Source organism: Microtus pennsylvanicus, chromosome 9 (genome assembly GCF_037038515.1).
Source record: "Microtus pennsylvanicus isolate mMicPen1 chromosome 9, mMicPen1.hap1, whole genome shotgun sequence".
NCBI classification, from domain to species: domain Eukaryota; kingdom Metazoa; phylum Chordata; class Mammalia; order Rodentia; family Cricetidae; genus Microtus; species Microtus pennsylvanicus.
In genome coordinates this window covers 42,882,635-42,906,936 of record NC_134587.1, presented here as the reverse complement: position 1 = coordinate 42,906,936, position 24,302 = coordinate 42,882,635, and the positions used below count along the sequence as shown (strand labels likewise).

Genomic DNA, 24,302 nt, shown 5'->3' with positions numbered 1-24,302 from the left:
CACTCTATGTACATCAGTCTGGTCTCGAACTCAGAGATATGCCTCCCGCATGCACTAGCATGTTATAAATACCTGCACCGCTCACAAGATCATATTTGAACATTTCAATAGTATTTGGCCTAAATTTAGCAACATCTCGCATCTAAATGTAGGCTGAGTTGTGGGGAGCATGGGGCGAGAGGCCAAGGAGAAGTCCTGGCAAGTCCAGCAAATGACAGACCAGTGAGTGTTTGCTCAGGGAGAGATCGGAAGCACCTGTGAATTTGCTAGTTAAGCCACAGGTTCTAAGGTCTCATTTGCCCAGAATCTGCTTCCTATCGCATTTTGAGATGATACCAGGATGTTCCCAACAGTCGCAGAAAAAGGCCAGCGGTACCCCCGAGGGGCCGAAGCGTGAAAACTTGGGATTCCTTCGCGTGACCGCGTGACCGTTCTAGCTTAGAACTCCTCACTGTCCCCTTTGTTATTCGCCCTCTGGAAGATTCTAGATTTGCCTACAGCTCTGGGGGTAAGCAGTCCACAAAGAACCGCCCCTCCTCCCTGTCAGGTGACATCGTTGCTTAGCAACAGGACGCTCTGTCGCTGCAGCCGCAGCCTTGGCTATTGGTCGGGGGCTACTTTTCTGTGGAGGTTAAATGTCTGAAGAAAACCCCCAAGAGTGCACGGAGCCGGTGGAGACAAAGGCTAAGCCCGCCCCAGAGAAGACGAGCGACTACTACCGCGTGAGCGAGCAGCTCCCAGTCAGGTTCAACAACCCGGGGTGGTTTCATGGCTACAGGTGAGGACTGGGGTCACCTCCTCCAGGCAGGCAGCAGGGTGCCTCAGGTGACCCTAACTTTAGCCATGTGTGTAAAAACTCCCAAGTGCCTGACCGCTGAGGTGAAAAGAAGCCAGAGGTGGACCCTTGTGCCTTGTGTGACCATTACTATCAGGGTCGTGTACCTTCTGCCTGAGCAACCACGTATGGATGTAAGGTTGTGTGTGGGGTCTCTCCGCTTTTGGAACTCCTCTGAAAGTGACCTCACAGGGCAGTGTGGCTCCCTTGCAAACGATGGAAGCCTGCAGGCACGCTACCAAGCCCTTCCCCCAAGCGAGAAGACGGCTTGCTGAGGCCTCAGAGTAGGAAGCAGAACTGCGTCCCACCCGTAGCCTCTGTGTCACAGACCGCAGCTTCATAAACCACAAACCTTCCTCCGCTCCAGCGGACAGAAACTAGGCCTCTGTAAGGGTTGAGGATCAGAAGTGTAGGGACTGCTGGGTGACAGGGTCTTGAAGTTGAGATGTGGTTCCGGAGGTAGCTACATGCCTGGCAGTAGCAGTCTGTGTACCAAGGTTCCACCGAGGCTCCTAACTCCAGCATTTGCTGGCTGGGTGTTCTGTAGGGGTATGCCTTGAAAGGATCAGAGGTCATGGCCAGCAGAGGAGGCCAGGGGCCTGCTGGGAGAGAGTGGCCACAGTGGGCGCAGGGTTGGCATGGTATTCCTGTCTGGGGACATCACCAAAAGAACTCCATCAATCTGATTCTTTCAGGTTATGACTTGACTGGCTTAGAAGGAGTGGGAAACAGAGTGTGTCTCTCTTCTACAGGACCAATGAGGCTGTCTCTATGTACAGGACCAGTAACCAGACCTATGGGAGCAGAGCACCCACAGTGCACGAGATGCCGGTACGTGAAAGCCAGACATGCCAGGATGAGGTGCCATCTAGAAGAACAGAGTTGGGGGAGTCAGAGATTGGGATCCCATTATAAATATGGGGCACTTTAACTCCTGTTAGAATGGGGCAAGGCAGAGAGATGGTAGGATACATTTAGGAGCAAAATATATAGTAGAAAGAGAAAAGTCCAAGTAAACTGGCTTCTGCCTTGTCCTTCTCCTGTTCTATAGTCACACCCTCAGATAGGTGTGCACTTCTTCACATGGGCACACACACCTTTACACGGGCACCCAGAGGCAAACCAATGAAGCCAAGTGTTCTCTGGCATGTTCTGTACTGTGAGATGTGCTTTGTGCATTGGGGTGCAGTTCTGGTCAGAGCTAAGGTTGCAAGCTGATGCCATTGTGACTGAAGTCACTCAGATCCAGGGAAATCACTAAAGGAGTGAGGGAGCACCCCCATACCGCCAGGGCTCCCACTTTGGAATGAGGATGTTGGGGGTCATTACTCAAACAGCTGCCATTTTTTTTTTGAAGAGCTGGTAGTTGATCATTTAGTTATGTCATCATTCTGTGTGACAGAACTCCTGTGAAGAGACTATTCTAAAAGATATTCTGGAATCAGTGTCCCCAAATCAGAGAAGTGTTTTTGTGGGAATTAGGTACATGGGTACTGCTGCTTCTGCATTTTTTTGTTTGTTTGTTTGAGATAGGGTTTCTCTGTGTAGCTCTTGCTGTCCTGGAACTCACTTTGTAGACCAGGTTGGAAATGAAGGCCATGTGCCACCACTCCCGGCTGTTTCTGCTTTCTTAAATTGCATTCTCCTTGTCCTTGTGTGGGAGTGCACCATGGCACACGTATGTAGGTCTGAGGACAGCGTGTAGGAGTTGGTTCTTCTTTCACTGTGTGAGTCCTGGGCACCCATGCCAAGTCATCAAGGCTGGCAATAAGTACCTTTGTCTTTTTCTTTGAGATCTCTAGCTAGCCCCAGATAGTTTTGAACTCACCGTGTAGCTGAAGGTGGCTTTGAACTCCTGAACTTTCTGCCTCCATCTCCCAAGGGCTGGGTTAAAGATGTGCTCTTCCACAGCCTGTTTTATGAAGGGCTGGGGCTTGCTAGTGTCAGACATAATGTTCTACCAGCTGAGCTCCCCTGCTACCCCCAGTTTCTGCTTCTGCCTTTGGAAAAGGTCACTGCTCTGGTCAACAGTGGCATTTGACATTCAGATTAGCAGGCAATGGACCACAAGCCGAGGGTATCAGGCAAGTTGGGAGGGAGGTGGCTACTCCCTGCTTCTTACAGTCCTGTTCTCTGGCATTAGCTGTTTAGCTTTCTGGTTGAGTACACTGCACTCTGCGAGCACTTCCTAGTATTATTCTCTATGCTACTGCAGAGGTGGATATCTGTCTTTATACACTAGTCTAATGGCACTGAGTGTGCAGGGCCAAGAGGGGGCCCCTGAGTGCGCAATGTTGTCAGTTAACCACCAAGGGGCAGTAGTGGCTCAGATGCAGGTGCACCTGCAGTACACTGTGCCGACAGTGGGGGAGCTGTGTGCATTGGGATGGGATCCGGACACTGTGTTTTATGTTTAGTTTTTCTGGAGATCACAAACTTGCCTTTTAAAAAATGCTCTGAGCAAGGCGGTAGTGGAGCACACCTTTAATTCTGTCACTTGGAAGGCAGAGGCAGGTGGATCTCTGTGAGTTTGAGGTCAACCTGCTCTACAGAGCAAGTTCCAGGACAGCTAGGGATGTTACACAAAGAAATCCTGTCTCAAAAAAAAACAAAATAAATAAGTAAGTAAGCAAATAAATAAATATTAAGCAAAGAAAGGAAGGAAGGAAGAAAGAAAGGGATAAATAAAGAAAAAGAAAAGAAAAACGCTTGAAGTCATTTCTCTTTACATGGTGGAGGTTAGTCAGCCATCTCCCTATCACTAGCTAGATTCTGTCTAGCTAGGCTGGTTCTCACCCCGGTTTCTGTACTCATGGTGGCCTCACCCCTCACCACACTCTCAGCAAGGAGTGCTTCAGGCCTCTGCAGGGCAGCCCCTTCCCACACACTGGGCCAGTGGTTCATGCTCTGGGGTCTTTAAAGCACTTGCCAGAGGGTTTTGGCTCACAGCCAGGACAGGAACCTTTGCTGTAGCTTGGAGGAGGGACCTCGAAGGTCTATGTTAAAGGCAGGGTTACTAGTGTGTGCTCCTCGGATGCGGGACTCTTTGGGGGTTCTCAGGGCACTGGAGGTATGCCCTTGAGAGGGACCATGGGTCCAGTCTGGCCTCTCTTTACTCTTCTTCAATGGCTCCTGACAAGCAGTTTGCTTTGGTCACTGTCACCCAGCCAGGGCCAAAGCATCAGAACTGCTCATTCATGGGACCGAAACTCAGGAGTGAGGCCCAGATATCTATATCATCTATATCTATATCTATGTCTATATCTATCTATCGATCAATAAATAGATAGATAGATATTCTTTCTCCCTTTTTCTCTCTTTCCTTCCCTCCCCTTCTTCACCCCTCTCATTTTGAGATAGGGTCTCTCTATATAGTCATGCCTGTCCTGGAACTCTCTCTATAGACCTCGCTGGCCTCGAACTCGCAGAGAACTGCCTCTAGAATGTTGAGATTAAAGGTATGGACTACCTGGGAGCTGGAGAGATGGTTCAGTGGTTAAGAGCATTGCCTGCTCTTCCAAAGGTCCTGAGTTCAATTCCCAGCAACCACATGGTGGCTCACAACCATCTGCAATGGGGTCTGGTGCCCTCTTCTGGCCTGTAGGCATATACTCAGACAGAACATATGTATACATAATAAATAAATAAATAAGTAAAAAAAGAAAGGTATGGACTACCATGCCCTCCTAACTTTTTCTCTTGCTAAATTAATTTTAAGTATTTGTTAGAGTGTTGCAAGTGTTGTGACTATACTCACAAAAGAAAAACCTGAATCTTACAGAGGCCTAGTGACTTGCCCAGTGTGGCATGGTTGGCAGGAGTGGATCTTGATGTGTGTGTGTAGGGGGTGTCACTCTGGCCTGACCCCCGGTTAATGCTTGTTGTCACACCTAGATGTGGAGGTGTTGCACACGGGTGATCATGTAACTTCTCTTGCTGTCCGTGTAGTGTGGAAATAAGGCACTGTTAATTTTTTTAAAAGATTTATTTATTATGTACACAGTGTTTTATCTGCATGTATGCCTGCAGACCAGAAGAGGGCACCAGATCTCATTACAGATGGTTGTGAGCCACCATGTGTTTGCTGGGAATTGAACTCAGGACCTCTAGAAGAGCAGCCAGTGCTCTTAACCTCTGAACCCCCAGTACTGTTAATTATATTGGACATATTAAGCACAAACTAGGAAGGCTGGGGCAAAAGCCCACTCTGGTTTCTGTGTTTCCTAGCAATAGAGGTTATATTTTCTCAGAAACTCTTACTCTTCTTCTGAAATACCAGTCTGGCTGCTTGAATATTGTCACGCACCATTAACCCTCTTGTTTCACTTCCAGAAAGCGTACTACCCATCTTCAAATAAGTTTTCCAGACAAGTTGCAGCTACGGGAATGTTCCGGAGTAATACTCTTAATGTCAGCTTGGACAAGAGCATAGTGACGGGTCCTGACAATTACATTACTCACTGTGACCGCCTTAACTTTCATCCCAGCTACAATGTCAACAGGCCATCCATCTGCGACTAAGGGAGCTGGATGCCAGTCCCCGTGGACGGGGTCTCCTGACTCAGTATGGCTGTAGGGAGCATTGCTGCCCCATCCTTGACAAGGGCCCGGTTCTACAGGAACGGATCTCACCGCTTTCTCAGAAAAGACTTTTCCTTCCCGGAGAAGATACGCGAATAGGGCCATAATGTCTTTCACTCTGTATTTTACACAGGGAAGATGCTGATGGCTGAGTTTTCTATTAAAAAGTCGTCACAGCCTCAATTTCCGACTTGTCTCATATTTGTCCTGGAGCAGCAGGGAACTGCACATCTTGGAACACAAATCTTTTTTTTTTTTTTTTTGATTTTTCGAGACAGGGTTTCTCCGTAGCTTTTGGTTCCTGTCCTGGCACTAGCTCTTTCTAGACCAGGCTGGCCTCGAACTCACAGAGATCCGCCTGCCTCTGCCTCCCGAGTGCTGGGATTAAAGGTGTGCGCCACCACCACCTGGCTTGGAACACAAATCTTGACCTGAAATGCAGAGTGAGCCAAGGAGTGCCACAAAGTGTCTTTGGTGAGAGCCGTTGCCATGTGTCTGACTATACTAGGCTAGCGTCTGCACAGACCCTAGAAGGTCCTCAGAGAGTGTGGGGTGCCCCAACTGGTAGAACAAATGTCAGGTGAGCACTCTCCAGTCACAGTGAGGGTCAAGGGAGGGACATATGCCACCCACTAAGGTTGACAATGATAACCAGTATGAGAACTGCGGAGGTTGGAGGTATCCCATCCAAGTACCATTCAGTCTAACCTCACTTCGCTCCCTAGATTGGAAATGCTCAGTTTATACAAAGGCTCTCTTTCAGGTCATTTTCTATTTTTTTCTTTTCTTTCTTTCCTTCCTTCCTTCCTTCCTTCCTTCCTTCCTTCCTTCCTTCCTTCCTTCCTTCCTTCCTTTCTTTCTTTCTTTCTTTCTTTCTTTCTTTCTTCCTAAGATTTATTTATTATGTATACAATGTTCTATCTGCATGTATGCCTGCACGCCAGAAGAGGGCGCCAGATCTCATTACAGATGGCTGTGAACCACCATGTGGTTGCTGGGGATTGAACTCAGAACCTCTGCAAGAACATCCAATGTGCTCCTAACCCTTGAGCCATCTCTCCAGTCCCTACGTTTTTATTTCTAAAGTGTGTGTGTGTGTGTGTATGCCTGGGGAGTCCAGAAGAGGATGTCAGATTTCCTGGAGCTACAGCAGGTGTGAAGTGTGTCCCATCTGGGTACTGGGACCTGAACTTGGGTCCTTTATAAGAGTAGTATGTGGGAGAGGAAGGGAGGGGAGTGGAGAAAAACATATAGCTCAACAAAAACAATAAAAAAGAGTAGTACGTGTTTTCAGCCACTGAGCCATCTCTCCAGCTCTCGTTTGCTTTTCCTTTTGCTCTTCCTGGCAGCAAGCACCTTACCCTGGTAGCCATCTTGTTGATGCAGATTAGTTTTTAAAATACGTGTGCAGCCGGGCGGTGGTGGCGCACACCTTTAATCCCAGCCCTCGGGAGGCAGAAGCAGGTGGATCTCTGTGAGTTTGAGGCCAGCCTGGTCTACAAGAGCTAGTTCCAGGACAGGAACCAAAAAGCTACAGAGAAACCGGGTCTCGAAAAATCAAAAAAAGAATACATGTGTGCTCCTGCACCTGGTGTACATGTGTAAGGCTGTACTCTGCCATTGTGTATGTGTGGAAGTCAGAGATTGACATTAGCTGTCTCCCTTTCTTGCTCTCCACTGTGTGTTTTTGGGTCAGGGTCCCTCACTGAACCTGGAGCCAGATGTGTTGGGGAGACTGACTGGCCAGTGAACCCTGGGGACCCACTGGTATCTGTCCTTCAGTGTCAGGGTTGTACGTGTGTGTCCCTGTGCCTGTTCCAAGCTCAGGTCCCCACTGAGTCATCTCTCTTCTCCTGATTTTTTTTTTTTGAAACAGGGTTTTTCTGTTTAGTCCTGACTGTCCTGTAACTCACTTTGTAGACCAGGCTGGCCTTGAACTCACAGAGATCCTCCTGCCTCTGCCTCCCAAGGGCTGAGATTAAAGACTTGCACCATCACCGCCCAACCTAATCATTATTATTATTATTATTATATTTTAAAAAACTTCATTCCCATGTATGAGGTGTTCTTACTACAGGGAATTTCGGAAGTGTTGAGATCAGAAAGAAGAAATCCTTACACACTTGTCATTAATGCTTCAGAAACTTGTTCACAGAAACTAAATGCCCTCTTTTTTTCCTACGGTATTATTAATGCCCAAAGTAAACATTTGGCAACAATCTTAATGTCTAATTTGGAGTGGTAATGCTTTCTAGAAAAAAATCTATTGACTTAATTAAAAGGCTATGAGCCAAGGCTGAAGCCAGAATCTACAGACAGCTCTTCTGAGGTAGAAAACCAGCAGGCTGCGGTCCAACTGAAAAGTTTTTTTGTTTTGTTGTTGTTTTTCGAGATAGGATTTTCCTGGCTGTCCTGGAACTCACTCTGTGGACCAGGCAGGCATCAAACACATGTAGATTTGCCTGCCTCTGTCTCCTAAGTGGTGGGACTAAAGGCGTGTGCCACCACTCCTGGTATTTTTATAAGATTTATTTAGGGATATCAGGAGTGGTGGTACTGGGCTGAGACAGAGGCAGAGGCAGGCAGAGCTTTGTGAGTTTGAGACTAGCCTGGTCTATATAGCCAGTTCTAGGATGTCTACATAGAGACCCTGTCTCCAAAAAGGGTCTGGAGAGATAGCTCACTGGTTAAGGGAACTGGCTATTCCTTCAGAGGACATGGATCAATTCCCAGCACCCACATGGTGAGTCACAGTTGTCTGTAACTCCAGCTCTAGGGCCTCTGAGGGCACCATGTGGTGCACAGACATACATGCAGAAGAAAATCATATACGTGTATGCATTAGGATCCTCTAGAGTCACAGTTTATGGGATGACTCTCTCTAGATATAAAAAGATGATTCATAGGAATGACTTACAGGCTGAGTCCAACAATGGCTAGCTGTGAATGGAAAGACCAAGAATGTAGTTGTTGCTCAGTCCCGCAAGGCTGGGTGTCTTTTGTATACACTGGAATCCTGAAGGATTCAGCTCCAATGCCAGTGAAGGAATAGGTGTGCTAGCAAGTTGATGGCAAACAGGCAAAGAACAAAAGCATTCTTCCATGTCCTTACATAGGCTTCCAGCAGACGGTGTGGCCCAGATTAGAGGTGGGTCATCCCCCGCCGAGATCCTGATCAAAGATGTGTGCCTTCCTACATCAAAGGTCCAGCCAAACTAGAAGTGGTTTCACCCACTTTAAACTGAGTAAAATAATCTCTCGCAGGTGTGTCCTCCTCTATTTCTGGATTGTAGTTCATTCCAGATGTAGTCAAGTTGACAAGCACAATCCATCGCAACAAAAATAAATTTTAAACTTAGTATTTGTGTACATGTGCATGCCTTTGTGAGTTTGCATGTACACACAAGTGCAGGTGCCTGAAGAGCACGGAAGAGGAACCCCTGTAGCTGGAGTTACAGGAGGTTGTGAGCCATCATCTGATGTGGGTGTTGGAAACTGAACCTGGGTCCTTATCAAGAGCAGTATTGCTCTTAACTGCTGAACCATCTCTCCAGTGGCTTGTTGAGACAGGGTCTCACTATGTAGGCCAGGCTGGCCCTGACTCACAGAGATCCACTTAACTCTGCCTCCCCAAGTGCTGGGATTAAAGGTGTGCACCACCATATCTTGCTGAAAATAGGTTAACAATCATTAAAAATATTCTTTAAATGCCACTGTCCTCCCTGTATTTAGCCTCTCCCCTTTCCAGAAAGCTGAGGATGACCTTGAACTTCTGACTTTTTCTACCTCCTGAATGTTGGGATGACAGGAATGCACTACCACACTTTATGTGGTGCTGGGGATCAAACTCAGCAGAGCTACATCCTCAGTCCCCTCTACCTTCTGTTGAAAGAAAAAAAAGCCCCAGCGACCAAGTGCTGATAAGAAGGAACGGCTTCATAGCAGCCTTCCTGAAGAGCGTGGACAATGCCACCATAGGAAGAACCAGAAGCTGAGTGGAGCCCAGAGTGACTAAGCTCCTGTCCTGCCATGTGATGAGGCAGATTCGTCTCAGCAACCAGCACATCTGAGAAAAACTGGGCTGGACAGTCCCCACTTCCAAATCCAGGGCTAATGTGGGGCCTGGGCCAGAATTGTTGGCTGGCAAACAAAATGTGGGTTGGCACAGGGATCAAGCTTGCCTGAGGGCTGTGTGGGTTTCATTCTGGCACTGCAGTTGGGCACTGAATTGCTTTAATTGGCCATGTCCAATAAAATGCTCTTTCTGGGAGAGCTGATGAGAGTACAAAGGCAGACACCGCATGCTAAATAGAGGAAGTGTCTGGAAAGACAAAAAGCCCAAATACCTCTCATGTAGTCCTCTGACAGTCTTACTCCATTTCCTGTTGGCAGAACAAATTATCTTAGGCTTGTAGTTTACAGAGAATGGAGGTTTATTTGCCTTAGGGTTCTGCAGCCTAGGAATTCCATATCAAGGACCCCGTATCTCCTGGGCATCTGCAAGGCCCTTACTTTGGATCAGAACATGCAGAGGGAACACATAACAAGGCAGAGCAAGCCGGCCAGATCAGGCTTCTCACAAAACCACTAGCGCCATCACAGGGACATTTATCCTGTTTCCGGACTGTGGGTGTGATGTGACCACCTGGCCTTGCCTGCTGTGAAGGACTGAACCAGAATCAACCTTGACGTTGCCTTTGTCAAGAGCATTTTATCATGTTGTCAAGAGTATTTTGTCACGGGGACAGGACAAGAAACTAAGACGTGAGTGGACATGTGGGTTTGCTGGCCGTAGCTGAGAGACGGTACAGCCCTCAACCTAAGGGCTGTCCTTCCCAGAATCGGGGCAGCTTTTGTTGCATGTAGCACAGCAAACTTGGAAGGGAAGCTTTACTGCTCCGGGGTTCAGGAGACTGGACCAGTGCAATCCACAGGTAGGGAGCAGGGATGGGACTGAGATGCTGAGATGTTGTGGGGTGAAGCTCCTTCCCTTCGGTGGTGATGTCATTACCCCATGCAGGCCAGGCTATATTTGTAGACCCCCAAAACAAAGAACAAACTAATCTGTGGATAGCACTTGGTTTATTCATTAGAAAAACAAAACCAAAAACCCAACGGGTTTTACATACAAAACAAACGTTCTGTTTTCAAGGGTTAGAAGCACTCTTTAAAATTTAAAGTGGGAACACAGATGACACAAGGCCGTTTCTCCCAGAAACACATGAACAAATATAATATGCACATGGAATTTATTATATACAGATCAAGATTGTTCATGGGCAAGACAGAGCCGCAGAGCCCTGTGCACATCACAAGGCAGACACAGAGGATGGTAGGAGCATCTGCATCTGGGCACACAAGTGAATTGCAATTAAGACCCAGGTGCATAAAGCAGAAAGCTTACTTCCATGTTAGAAAGTTAGAACACCGACAGAATCAGCCACAGTGTAGAGCCATAGCAACCCAGCACACTAAGCTGCAGAACTCAGGGGTGACAGGGAGATGAATCACAACACAGATACAGTCCTCACATTGGGGGTCCAGCACAACTTCAGCCCCCAGTTGCCATTGGCACCTCAGCACCAAGGCAGTATCACTTTAACTTCCAGGACCCCAAGCTGCTGCCTACAGTCTGGCCGCAGACTGGCCAGGCCCTTCGTTCTCGTGGGTAGAGGCAGGGTTGCAGAAAGCCATGCAGGTTGCTGGTGTTATCATTGGTCATATACAACTGGGATTTGAGTCCTACAGGGCTGGTGTGGGGAGGGTTTGTCCCCAATGTTTCTAGGGCTGGGGTTCACCATCACAGGTGACTAAGGTGTTCAGGGACAAAGCCATCTCATGGCCTCACTACTCACCCATACATAAAGAACAGGACAGTCAAAACGAACACGTGGAATCACCTTTTAGAGCCACAAATAAAAACAAACCTGTAGCTCTTGTATAAAGAGGTTTATATGGATGCTAGGATGGGCAAGCAACTAGATACTGGATGATCTGAGCTCAGCTGAGCTGCAGAGCCAGCAGCCAGATTCCCACACTAGATAGGGGATGACTGGTCCACTATCTGCTGGCTGTTGTGCTTTGAACTGTTTTCTAATTACAGGCCATGACTACAGGATGCAGAGACAGCCACTGGCCAGGGACCAGAGTACCTCATGAAGCATCCTTGTCCCAGTGGCATCCGGACACACTTCAGCTATATTAGCACTTCCGAGGTGGACAGCTGCTGCTGTCTCCAGGCCGATTTGCACCAGCAAATGGCCCACAAACCCAGCCTCTGTCTCTGACACTCACAGGGACAGTAAGAGCCAAGTGTTTGCTCATCTACACACATGCATGGAGACCACAGAGAATTGCAGCTAGGAACACCCTGCAAGACTGAATGACATTTTCAAAAAGTGTTTCTTACACTACTTTAAATAATTTACAAAAAAACCCTATAAAAACCTTATGTACCAGGACACATACATTAAATAAAAACATCATTTGAGGTTAGTGTACATATTTATACAGGGGGGCTACACAGAACAGAAGGGACCTTCTTTTTGCTCTTTAATGGTCAGGATCCCCTACTCCAACCCCATGCTGCCCACACACGCCCACACACACACACACACACACAGATTCTCACAGCTATGGCAAGAGAACCAGGGCATGCCTGTCACAACTTGAGGCCTTTGCTGCTCACTGTGGTGCTGCCCCCATCTTCCACAGAGGTGTCACTGAATTCGCTGGCATCACTACCCAAGGCCTCCTGGTCCTGGTGTTCCCTGTCAACTCTGTGTCGATATCTCAGGTCTAGGACATTGTCTTCAGAGCCAGAATTCCTCCTGTCCTGCTGTCTCAGGGCCCCCTGGGCCTTCAGGCTTGGCCAGTGCCCACTGTCCTTCATAAGCAAGTGTGGGCTTCCAAACACAGGGCTGTGACCAGACTGGGTCTCCCTGAAGGCCGAGAATGCTGGACCCTGAAGGGGCAGGCCCAGGTTGGGGCTGAAGAGGCCAGCCTGTTTGCCTCCCCAGGAGACACTCTTCCCGAAGTGGAAGAGCTGGGAAGAGAGGAAAGGCAGGCCCTTCTTGGGGCCTGAGGAGAGGCTGGGTGAGCCCCCAGCCTGTGATGTGGCCCCCTTTTCTTTCTCACCCCCAAAGACCCCCGTCCATAGTGTGCCTTGTCCGGAATTCAGTGCCCATGGGCTGGACAGCCTGCTCTGGTGTGCAAAGTCACTCCAGGGGAGGGTGAGGTCAGTCTGGGGTCCAGGATTGGGGGTCAGCAAGTTCTGACTGCCATAGTTCAGGTGAAATGTGCCCCCAGCACTTCCAGCCTCAGTACCCAGTTTGGCACAACTGGGCAGCTGACCGAAAACGCTCTCTGCCATGGCAGTCTGGGTTCCCCGGGGGCTCTGGTCTTTGTGAACGCTGGCACTTTTCCTGCTTGGTGGAGACACTTTGACAGAGTTGTTCCTGCTGGTGTTCTTGGGAGGTGCTGGCTCGCTTCGACCCAGGGCAGTGGGAACACGGGTGGCCTGCTCAGCACGGGGAGTGCCCCTCCCAGTCTGGCTTAGGAGGCCCGTTGCCTGTGTCCGAGCTCTCTCTGGGCCTCTCCTTCCTTCGGCCAGCTGAGGGGTTCCCCTGGCTTTTTGGCTCCGTGTGCACACTCCTGGCTGCAGTGCTGGGGTTGGCTCTTTTCTGCAGGGCATCTCTAGCTTGGCAGGTCCTCCTTGAGGTTCTGAGCTGCGTACAGACTCCTTGGCCTTTTCTGCCAAAAACCTTCTGATCTCCAGCTCGATGCTGTCATCACTGTCCACTGAGCTGTCCTCAGACAGGAGGCTGGAGGCAGAAGGGAGGTGGCCACTGGCTCCTGTGTCCTTAGAGGGAGGAGTCCCTTTTGGACTTTTCTTCCTGGGAGGCAAGGCCAGGGCAGCATCCTCACCCCCTGTGCCAGCCAGCTTCGCCTTCTCGGCCACACTGCTGAAGATGCTTATTGGGCTTCTTCCGGGGCCATCTTTGTTGTCCCCTCTGCCCTTGGACAGACAGCTCCGTAGTGCCTGCTGCCCATGGTCCTTCCAGTCCCCAGGGAGGCTGCTGAGCTTCTCTCCACACCGAGTCTCTGTGGAGCCAAATCTGACCTTCTTACATGTAGCTCGGGGGTCTCGGCACCTCTTCTTGAACTTTCGCTTAGACCTTAACAAGTCCTTGATGGCCATGTCCAGGTCCTCATCACTGTCCAGAGAGCTGCTCTTGTCCTCAGAGCTCTCTTTCTCCCCAGCACTCTTCCCCTCAGCTGCTTTCCCGAGACCCCCATGGCCCTGTGACAGCTGTGCATCACTGAACCCAGCTGTCCTGGAAAGGACAGACTGGTCCTTGGCCTCAGTCTCCCCTCCTGGGGCCTCTGTGACTTTGCTCTGGCTGGGAGAGTCCCAACCGTCATGGCCAGGCTGACCCTTCCCTTGGATGTGGTCACTGTCCTGGGCACTTTCTCTACCCTCCCTTATTTTCTTGGGCACTGTATTGTTGCCTCCACCTCTCCGTTTCCGTTTGCAACCCAGGGGAAGTTCTGGTGTTTTAGCCTTGGGGATGCCAGTCTGGCCACTGGGGCCTGATGGGGACAGTGGGCCCTGGGCAGGCTGTGGACTCCCTACTTGTGCCTTGAGGGCCAAAAAAGTCCGGATCTCCTGTTCTATGCTGTCATCACTGTCAACGTTGCTGCTATCACCTTCAGAGCGGGGAGGGACGGTCGGGGGATAGAAGAGTGGGTTCATGGATGGAGGCCGGTCACTGCCTTCCATGGGGACTGGCAGAATGGTCTTGGAAATGTCCAGGATTGCTTCTGCACACATCAGCTCGGTGGACGTGTCTGCTAGGCATGATGGAGTCTGGTGCACAACTTCGCTCTTGGCAGCAGTGTGTCCTGGAGGTGCAGGGGCTCTCACATCCTTTAGGAGCTTGGAGAGGGGTTCAGGGTGGAGACCCCCCAGGGTGCTGTCTATAACCTTTGGGGTTGCTAGCTTTTTCTTGCTTGGGGGTCTCCTGTGGGCTTCAGGCAAGGCACTAGACTGAGCACTGCCAGGGCTCTCCTCTTGGAGCTGGGCTCTCAGAGGTGGCTCCCCATTGGCCTCATTCCTGGTCTTCTCTAGCTGGTACAGCTGGATGGCCTCCTCGATGCCATCATCACTGCTGGAGTCAGAGGCCTGGTGCACTGGGGCTGAGTTCCTGATGCGCTTGCTGCGCCTGGCAGGCATGCTCCTCCTCACCCCACCCCTGTTCTGCGCAGCCTCTGGTCTGTGGGCAGTTAGCCTTGTATTCACAGGGGTCTCAGGCTCGGTGGTGACCTTAGACCGGAAGTTTCTGGGCTGTGTGCTCATCTTTGTTAACCTGGGAGGTTTGCGGAAGATGAACTCCTTACAGGTTCCCATCAGAGCTGCCCTGGCTGAGGTCTCTCGGTTCCCTCTGTGTCTGGCAGGGCTTCCGTTTGGGTCTGATTTTTTATCCATAGACCCATCACACTTGGGGTTTTCATGCTGTCTTTTCTCATTAAGAAACTGTTCTATTTCAGCTTGGATGCTCTGTTCAAAGGAGTCTTCGCTGCTCATGCTAGCTGGGGAGGTGGAGCCCTGGTCCTCACTGGCTCCCACAGGGACACTACCTGAGCCAGGAATGATTTGTGAGGTGTATGGGCTCGGTAGGGTACAGCTGTGGGCAGGCTCTGGGACACAGGGAGCTCCTCGGGACACAGGCTCAGAAGCCCCACCCTTGGCCTTCAGGTACTCTTGGATAGCCTCCTCGATGTCCCGGTCCACAGAGTCATCACTGTCAGAATCCAGCTCCAAGGGACCCTGTCTCCCAGCTTCATCTTTCTCTAGGGCTTTGCCGTCTGCAACAAGACCACAGGCAGGGAACTCTGACTGCTCTTTGCACACAGCAGGTTTGGAGGCCAGTCTGGTGTCCCGGCACCTTTCTGCACGTTGGCCTCTCTGTGGGGCACGCTCATGGCTCATGCCCAGGGCAGCCTCGTCTCTCTGCAGCGTGCTGATGAGCATCTGTACCCTGGCGCTCACTGAGGCCCTGGAGGTGTCCTCTTTAGATTCTGAGAAGCAGTCAGGAAAGCAGAAGCTCCTGGGCTGGCCAAAGGCCTCCCATCTGGACTGGAGCGCCACCACTGGAGGGGCGTTCATGAGGAACATCCTAGCAGGCAGGCTGGGTGCTGGGAGGCAGGGCTTATGGGTCAGCCCATTTCACATCCTGGGAGCAAAGAAAGCATAGTGAAGGCTATAGCTAAGTGGTTAACAACAGCACACACCCACGCCACCATAAGAGACAACACACCTGGGGCTACGACCTAATGTCTCGTTGGCTGGGGAGGCTCATGCAAGCCACTCAGACCTTAGTTTTGCCAGCAGTACTGGGAGTTGTAGCATAATTAATAAAAACCCAGGGACAGACATTGGGGTTCAACTTGAAGGTCAGAAAAGCAAAACAGCCTACCACTGGCTCTTACCTCCACCTCAGTCTGAAATGGGGATCCTGCCTCCAGGAATCCTCAGAACGGGACTGTTTGAGAGCTGTCTCCTTCCATCTTATATTCCCCTCTAGGGCTGGGATTAAAGGTGTGCACCACTACTGCCCAGGCTTCTATGGCAAACTAGTGTGGCTACTGGGATTAAAGGTGCACTGCCTGGTCTGTAAGGCGGACCAGTGGGGCTGTTTTGCTCTCTGATCTTCAGGCAAGCTTCATTTATTAAAATACAGATGAGATATCTCTACAAGGAGTCACTTCATCCTGTAGGTGGAAGACTCAGGAAAAAAAAATGCTTGCAAATTCCTGCAGCCCTTTCCTCTCCCCTCCAGGGCTGCACCTCTTCGGCAAGAGGACGAAAGAGGCGCCATTTCCTTCCCAGTGTCATCAGAAGCCACAGCAGCCTATAAATGCTCCTCTGTACTTTAAAAAGAAGGGCTAACCACAAGCCCAGGGAAGCTGGACGCCATGGCTGGATTCTTTGTGGAAATGACCAATGTGCTCTTTAACCAAAGCTGAACTCTTTAACCAAAGAGCACTTTCTCAGGCATTTTTTTCAGAGGTGCCTTCACTACATTGCTGTGTGTGAAAATGTCAGATATGTGACAGATCATTCTCATAGGCCGACATCAAGGTTTGCTAATTAGCACGAAAGCTGTACTAACTTTCTGGTGGTCACAACTAATTGGTGGTCACATCACATGGGTGGATCTGGGTCTAGTAGTAGGCTGTGTCTTTTTGGAGAAAAGGACCATGTGGCGCGTGAACAGATCACGTGTCTATCAGCTCAGATGAGGAGAATGCTGGAAAATAAAGTGTCACAAGCCAGGTGTCCACACGTCAGCTAGCCTGGTGTCAGGAACACCAAAGACAAGTTTGCAGAATCACTGCAGAGGAGGCACATGCAGAGGCACAGGGTCGTCTGGAAAAATACCGGCTGCTCTGCATAGCTCCTGATTCTTCCTGGCTCCTTTGATCACCTTCTGCCTCCCTGAGATGGGAGAGTACCTAAAGGCTGAAGGACAGAGACCTGAGCTCCCCTGAGGGAAGGCACAGAAGGTTGTCCCCACCCCTAACCCAGGGTGGGATGGTAGGCCTGGCCTGCTGTTGGCCTCGCTCCGTGTTCTGTCCTCTCTATCATCTGTGTCATCAGACAAGCCTTTCCGACGGGCCAAGATGTGCCGTATACAGACTGAACTCCCTTCCGAGACAGGTAGGGCTGCCATCTAGACCAAAATCTGCTCAGGGGACAGGCAACTAATGAGAGCTCACTGAAAAGGCAACTCATGGGTAAATGCCAACGCGTGCTTCAAAGGTTAAACTAACACATAAAACCCATTGCAGTTACTTGAAATTCTCAAGTGTAGGCTGATGTTCCACAGGGCTTCAGGGATGAGGTCACCACTGCTCCTCTTACACTTCGGAGTATCTCCCACCAGCTCTGAAAGTCAGCTCTGAGGGCTGGGCATGTGGTGAGTACCTTTAATCCCAGCGCTGGGGAGGCTGAGGCAAGTGGATCTCTCTGAGTTTCAGGTCAGCTTGGTCTACACAGAGTGAGGCCCTGGCCTTCCAGGGCTATATAGTGAGACCAAGCTGTATAAATAAATGAATGAATGAATGAATAAACAAATAAATAAAAATCAGCTTTATGACTGGAATTATAGAGAACCAGTGACATCTGGTTTAGAAATCGGTGATATCTTTTTTTAAAATTAATTAATTAATTTATTATGTATACAATATTCTGTCTGTGTGTATGTCTACAGGCCAGAAGAGGGCACCAGACCTCATTACAGATGTTTGTGAGCCACCATGCGGTTGCTGGGAATTGAACTCAGCACCTTTGGAAGAGCAGGCAATGCTCTTAACCACTGAGCCATCTCTCCAGCCCCAATCGATAATATCTTAAAAACTTTTTTTGTCATGTCATTTTTATGTGTATGTGTATATATTTGGGGGGGGGGGGTTTGAGACAGGATGACAGGATTTCTCTGTGTAACAGCCCTAGCTGTCCTAGAACTCACTCTGTAGACCAAGCTGACCTTGAACTCACAGAGGTCCTGCCTGTTTTGTTAACGTAAAACAAACTCAGGAAAGCTTGCCCTGACACCATTTACATTTACTGTAGCTAGTTTACCACTGCTCTAGATGACAGCCAGAAGGTGGGGAGAGCTTTAGTATACTAGCTACCAGAGCTCACCTCCTGGCCATCTACCACAGCCTTACTCTCCAATAACACTGCCTCCCCAGCACCCCAAAGGCTTAGGGTAGTGGGAGCTAATGGAGAAAATGGCTTCTTTCACCGGCTAGGGGACCTCCGCCTTTCCCTGCTGCAGATGTTAAAGCTCCCAGAGCAGTGCGACAGAAATCACAAAACAGGCGCACAGCTCAACTGTGGAGGCTCTGAATCATCAGGGCGTGGTGGTACGTGCCTGGAATTCCAGGTGAAGGCTGGGGACCAGGAGCCCACTGTTTCCTTATCTACTTCAAAGGCGTCAGCTGGGCTTTTGAGATCCTGTCTCGTCTCAACAGACTGAAAACAAAAGGTGCATGGGGTGGAGTAGGTGTGTGTGTGTGGTGGTGGGGGGTAAGTGTGTGTGGTGTGGGGGGGGTAGGTGTGTGTGTGGTGTGGGGGGGGTAGGTGTGTGTGTGTGGTGGGGGGGTAGGTGTGTGTGTGTGTGTGGTGTGGGGGGGGTAGGTGTGTGTGTGTGGTGGGGAGGTAGGTGTGTGTGGTGGTGGGGGGTAGGTGTGTGTGTGTGGTGGGGGAGTAGGTGTGTGTGTGTGTGTGTGTGGTGGTGGTGGGGGGAACATTACCGTCTTAACAAGAGGGCAACCATTACACCAGGTGCAGAGCCGGGGAGATAGATGGTTTTATCTCCACTCACCTGTTCACAGCTTATAACGATGGACCCAGAGCTGGGCTTCTCCAACAGTCTTAATGGTTGTTGGTCCAACAACCTGGACTACATCCATCTTGGGAGCGGTCATTCTGGAGAACCATGAACTGTAGAGAGTTAGAAATGTTGGGTTGGGGCTTTAAACTGGAACCAGCCTTCCAGGGTGGCTGTGGGTACAATCAGCCAGCCTGGCCTCTGAACATAAGTTATGGTGCAGAGGCACCCTGCACCCGCCAACTTGAAGTGGGTATGGGTAAGATTTGGTCCTTAGGAGCCAGAGGAACTGATAAGATTCGGCCCCCTGTAAAACTGTTGTGTCTGCCATCCCCTGTGCGGAGACAGACTCCTACAGCAGCCTGAGCACAGACTGCTCATCTCGCTGCCTCAGAGGCAGCTGGAGCAGCAGTCTGGTCTTAAGCAGGTTAATGCCAACCCTTCTCCAGGCAGAGGCAGGGCCTCCGGCTGGTCTGTGCCCCAACCTATCCATCCCCCGAAGTCATTTTCTGAGATCCCAGCTTTAGGAAACCTGGGGGTCTCGAAGCTGTCCGTGGCAGGGCGAGAAGGCAGCCGTGAAGGCCAGGCAGGCCGCGGTGACCCGGAGCCCGCCCCTCACCTGCGCCTCACCTGGGCCCGACCTGCACCGCTGGCTCTCGAGGGACGCAGGGCGCAACAAGCGCCAGGCACGCGCGGGAGGCGCCTCCCGGGGGCCGCGACCCTGGCCCATGGCAGCGTCCAGCCCCAGCCACTGACCCGATCCGGAGCCCGCTCGCCGCGGCCTGCACGGCGAACCCGGCCCAGCTGCCCGCCTTGCGCCCCGCGTCCCTGGAGGCGCCCGGCCCGGAGCGCGGGGAAACGCCGACACACGCGCCCCGCCCTCCTCGGTCTGGCGCCCGCAGCCACAGCGGACTCCCGCGGGGGACCCCGGGGCCCCGTGCGCCGTGGGAAGCGCGGGAGGGGAGGGCGGGGCCGGCGCGGCGAGGGGCGGGGCGACCCCCCCTCAGGCCGTCCCTCCCGCCACCTACCAGCGGCGGCGGTGGCGGTGGCGGCGGTGGTGGCGGCGGCGGCCGCGCTCCGGAAGCCGTGCCCGGTGGCTGGGCATCATGGGAATGGCACGGCCGAGTTCCGGGGGAGGCGCGCGGCCCGGCCGGACCCCCGCCCGCGAGAGCGCGCCCACCTGCACCGCGAGTGCCTGCGCTCGGACACGCACGGCGCGGCGCGCTGGAGGAGCGCACGGGCTGGCGCGGAAGCGGCCGCGGAGGCCGCGGGGGTCCGAGCCTGCGTGGGGACCCTCCTGTCCTCCCACCCGAGCCTGGCGCAGCGCCCGACGCCGAGAGCGCGCATAGCCCAGGGGTGCTGGAGGTCGCAAGTTGGCCACGGCGAGGGGCGTGGCCGTGGACGGCAGAAGGAGGGCCGCCGGACCGTCGCACCTCCTTAAGCTGCCTTGTGCTGGTCCAGATCCAGTGCCCCCCCCCGAGGACATGGCATCTGCCCAGCCCTGCCCTCCTCATCCTCAAGCCAGCAGAGGTGTGCTTCCTTGCTTGCGGTTTCCAGCCAGCTTGGGATTGCGGTTAGCTCGCCTGCGCTGGACACCTCGGACCTTCTGCCAGGGTCCCCCGTGTCGTCCATGCCTTCTGGAGTGCCCAAGTCCTTTAACTTTGCAGAATGCTTCTATATGTCTATACCCAATGTCCCCTACCCCGACCTTAGTGAGATCTTAGACTACACCAAGAGATATGGACCCTGTGGCTGAGGAGGTGATAAACACGAGGGGTCATGCAGGGTGACCTGCTCCACACTCACAGAAGTGGCCTGCTGGAACAGGTGGGGTAGGACTGGCTTCGACCAACACAATCAGGATTATAGAGTGGAATTCCTTGGCTCTGTGACACATTCTGACCACGGTGACTTGGAAATCTTCCTAGTTTTCTTTTGCTTTTCAGACAACCATGGAGATATTGTGTTGATGACAGTGTCAGGGAGCAAGCAAGCCCCATCCTGGTCCCTAGGCACCCACCCTATGTGGTGGGGCAGATGACAGGAGTGCCAGGATAGGACTGGAGAAAACCCGCAGAGACTTTGTTCCAGAGAAGGGTTCCTTCCCCCTCCTCTCCCCTCCCCCCTCCCCTTACTCCTCCTTCAACACCCCTCTCCATTTGTGTTTGCTTTTGTATTTGAGATAGGGTCTCCTGTAGCCTAGCCTGATTTTGCACTCCTAATCCTCATGCCTCTACCTCCCTCCTCCCTGGCATCGGGATTACAAATAAATGCCATGTAGCACGATTAATAAAAACTCAGAGACAGATATTGGGGTTCAACCTGAAGGTCAGAGAAGCAAACCAGCCAGCCACAGGCTCTTACCTGAGATGCCTCCAGGAATCTCAGGATGAGACTGTGTCTGAGAGCTGTCTCCTCCCGTCTTATATTCCTCAGTAGGCTGGGATTAAAGGCGTGTAGCACTACTGCCCAGTTTCTATGGCAAACTAGTGTGGCTACTGGGATTAAAGGTGTGCCACCACTGCCTGGTCTGTAAGGCTGACCAGTGTGGCAGTTTTACTCTCTGAATTTCAGGCAAGCTTTATTTATTAAAATACAAATGAAATGTCACCACAATGCCTAGCACCAAAAAGGTATTTCTAAGCTTGGGGAATTGGGGTGGAGGTGGGGATCAAGAAACACACAAAGACATTTTAATGTTTCCATGCCTGGGATTTTTTTTCTATTTTTTTCTATTTGTTTTGTTCTTTTAAAGATTCATTCGTTTTATTTTATGTGTATGAGTGTTTTCCCTGCATGGATGTATGTGTACAGTGTGTGTGCAGTTTTATTTTGCAGTTTTGGTTTTTTTCCAGGTGACAGAGGTAAGAATAGAGTCTAGACATGTGGCATGTGGAGGCCTCTGGGCAACTCTGGGGCCTGTGGTGTTCAGTATACCACTTGAAGCCTCCTCTTGGCTCCTGACAAGGGATCAGAGACTTGGGACTTGAACATTTTTAAAATTGCATTTATTTCTTTGATTATTTATTTATTTGGTGCCCGCACTCTCTGTGCATGTGTGTAAATGTGCATGGCTATAGTGTGGATATGGAGGTCAGAGGGCAACTTGAGGGAGTCAGTTCTTTCCTTCCACTCCACGGAACCCTGAACTCAGGTCATTAGGGCTGGTGTCAAGTGCCTTTACCCACTGAGCTCTTTTGCCTGTTCCTTTTGGAACCTTCTTTTGGTCATTATGCATATGAAAAGACAGGGACCTGGCTGAAGCCCTAATGTCCTTCGTTAGAGTCTCCCAATCTTTATGGAATGAACAACTCTCAAAGCACTCACATGGAAGTAGTTACCAAGGACCCTGGCCACATCCGAGAAAATGTGACAGTCTTTGACTCATGGGGTAGAGGCACCCCAGACCCTGTTTGTGAGGACAATTAGATCCATATTAGGGAGGCTACCTAGCTGTGTTTGTCACAAGTCAGGCTCACATTCAAGCTGTGTGAGTCTTTGAGGTGTTGATGTCATCCTGAAGTTAGGCTCACAGCACTGACAGGTGTACTGCACTGTCCGGGTGTACTGCACTGACCAGGTGTACTGCACTGCCCTTGTGTGCTGCACTGCCCAGGTGTGCTACACTGCCCAGGTGTGCTGCACTGCCCTTGTGTGCTGCACTGTCCAGGTGTACTGCACTGACCAGGTGTGCTACACTGCCCAGGTGTGCTGCACTGCCCTTGTGTGCTGCACTGCCCAGGTGTGCTGCACTGTCCAGGTGTGCTGCACTGTCCAGGTGTACTGCACTGTCCAGGTGTGCTGCACTGTCCAGGTGTACTGCACTGACCAGGTGTACTGCACTGACCAGGTGTACTGCACTGTCCAGGTGTACTGCACTGTCCAGGTGTACTGCACTGACCAGGTGTACTGCACTGTCCAGGTGTACTGCACTGACCAGGTGTACTGCACTGTCCAGGTGTGCTGCACTGACCAGGTGTGCTGCACTGACCAGGTTACTGCACTGTCCAGGTTACTGCACTGTCCAGGTGTACTGCACTGTCCAGGTGTGCTGCACTGACCAGGTATACTGCACTGTCCAGGTGTGCTGCACTGACCAGGTGTGCTGCACTGACCAGGTTACTGCACTGTGCAGGTGTACTGCACTGACCAGGTGTACTGCACTGACCAGGTGTACTGCATTGTGCAAGTGTACTGCACTGACCAGGTGTACTGCATTGTGCAAGTGTACTGCACTGACCAGGTGTACCGCACCGTCCAGGTGTACTGCAATGACCAGGTGTACTGCACTGACCAGGTGTACCGCACCGTCCAGGTGTACTGCACTGTCCAGGTGTACTGCACTGACCAGGTGTACTGCACTGTCCAGGTGTACTGCTCTGACCAGGTGTACCGCACTGACCAGGTGTACCGCACTGTCCAGGTATACTGCACTGTCCAGATGTACTGCACTGACCAGGTGTACTGCACTGACCAGTTGTACTGCACTGACCAGGTGTACTGCACTGTCCAGGTGTGCTGCACTGTCCAGGTATACTGCACTGACCAGGACCGCAGCACTGACCAAGCACACAGCACTGTCCAGGACCACAGCACTGACCAAGCACACAGCACTGATCAAGCACACAGCACTGCCCAGGACCGCAGCACTGACCAAGCACACAGCACTGGCCAAATGCACAGCTGCAAAGGCTGTGCTTTGCTTGTCAATATAAATATCCCTAAGAGATGATTGATGGGAAGAAAGTGGGAAAACTTGGTATTCACTCTGACTGCAGTGACTCTGTTCTGAAGAAGATTTGTCTTGTGCTCTGACAGGATGGGAGGCTCCAGGGTCACAGTCATGTGCAAAAACTGTGTGACAGAAAAAGGGAAGCATCATCCCATGTCCTGGAGAGCAAGGTGGATGTGGGAGATCCACACCTGCCTGGTGGTGCAGTCTGCCCTGAATGGCAAGATGGGTTCTGGACAGTGTCCTGCAGTGGAGAGTGGGATGAGAGGGGACGTGTTAGTGTTTGCATTGTTGTTTATACTCTATGAACTCTTAAAACTGTGAGCTGTGATCTCATGTCTAATAACTTAAATGATGAAAATATTTAATACAAGTATATCCCCCTATCCCCGAGGCAGGGTTCTCAGTTCTTGGCTGTCCTGGAACTCACTCTGTAGAACAGGCTGGCCTCGAACTCAGAGATCCCCCTGTTTCTGCCTCCCAAGTACTGGATCAAAGACGTATGCCACCAATGCCCAGAAAAAAGTACATTTTATGCGTGCAAGATGGGCATGGTGGCTCATACTAGGATTTGAGAAACTAAGGCTTGTTCAAGGCCATCCTGGGTCACATAGCAAGACCCTTTTCAAATAAAGAATATTCATGCTCTTGATATTTATTTTGCACAAATGTGTGTGGTATGTATCTGTATGCATATTCTCATAGGCACATGAATGTGTAGGTGTGTGCATATGTGTGCTGGGGCCAGAGGTTG

General features: G+C 51.1%; 2 protein-coding genes across 3 annotated transcripts; one reads left to right on the top strand and one right to left on the bottom strand.

Moving 5' to 3' along the window:
• The first annotated feature begins 615 nt into the window (after positions 1-615).
• Positions 616-5,577, top strand: Pierce1 (piercer of microtubule wall 1). The gene is made up of 3 exons (XM_075985576.1): positions 616-778; positions 1,588-1,666; positions 5,168-5,577. Exons 1-3 carry the CDS (start codon positions 636-638, stop codon positions 5,354-5,356), a joined length of 411 nt encoding a protein of 136 aa, XP_075841691.1. The 5' UTR covers positions 616-635; the 3' UTR covers positions 5,357-5,577.
• Positions 5,578-10,481: 4,904 nt separating this feature from the next.
• On the bottom strand, positions 10,482-19,904 carry Ppp1r26 (protein phosphatase 1 regulatory subunit 26). Of its 2 annotated transcripts, none has more exons than XM_075985573.1 (3): positions 19,845-19,904; positions 18,811-18,929; positions 10,482-15,651 (listed from the first exon to the last, which is right to left on the bottom strand). In XM_075985573.1, exon 3 carries the CDS (start codon positions 15,591-15,593, stop codon positions 12,078-12,080), a length of 3,516 nt encoding a protein of 1,171 aa, XP_075841688.1. In that variant the 5' UTR covers positions 15,594-15,651; positions 18,811-18,929; positions 19,845-19,904; the 3' UTR covers positions 10,482-12,077. The 2 variants fall into 2 exon arrangements, with proteins under 2 accessions (XP_075841688.1, XP_075841687.1); XM_075985572.1 differs by lacking the exon at positions 19,845-19,904 and adding an exon at positions 19,447-19,618.
• Positions 19,905-24,302: the final 4,398 nt, after the last annotated feature.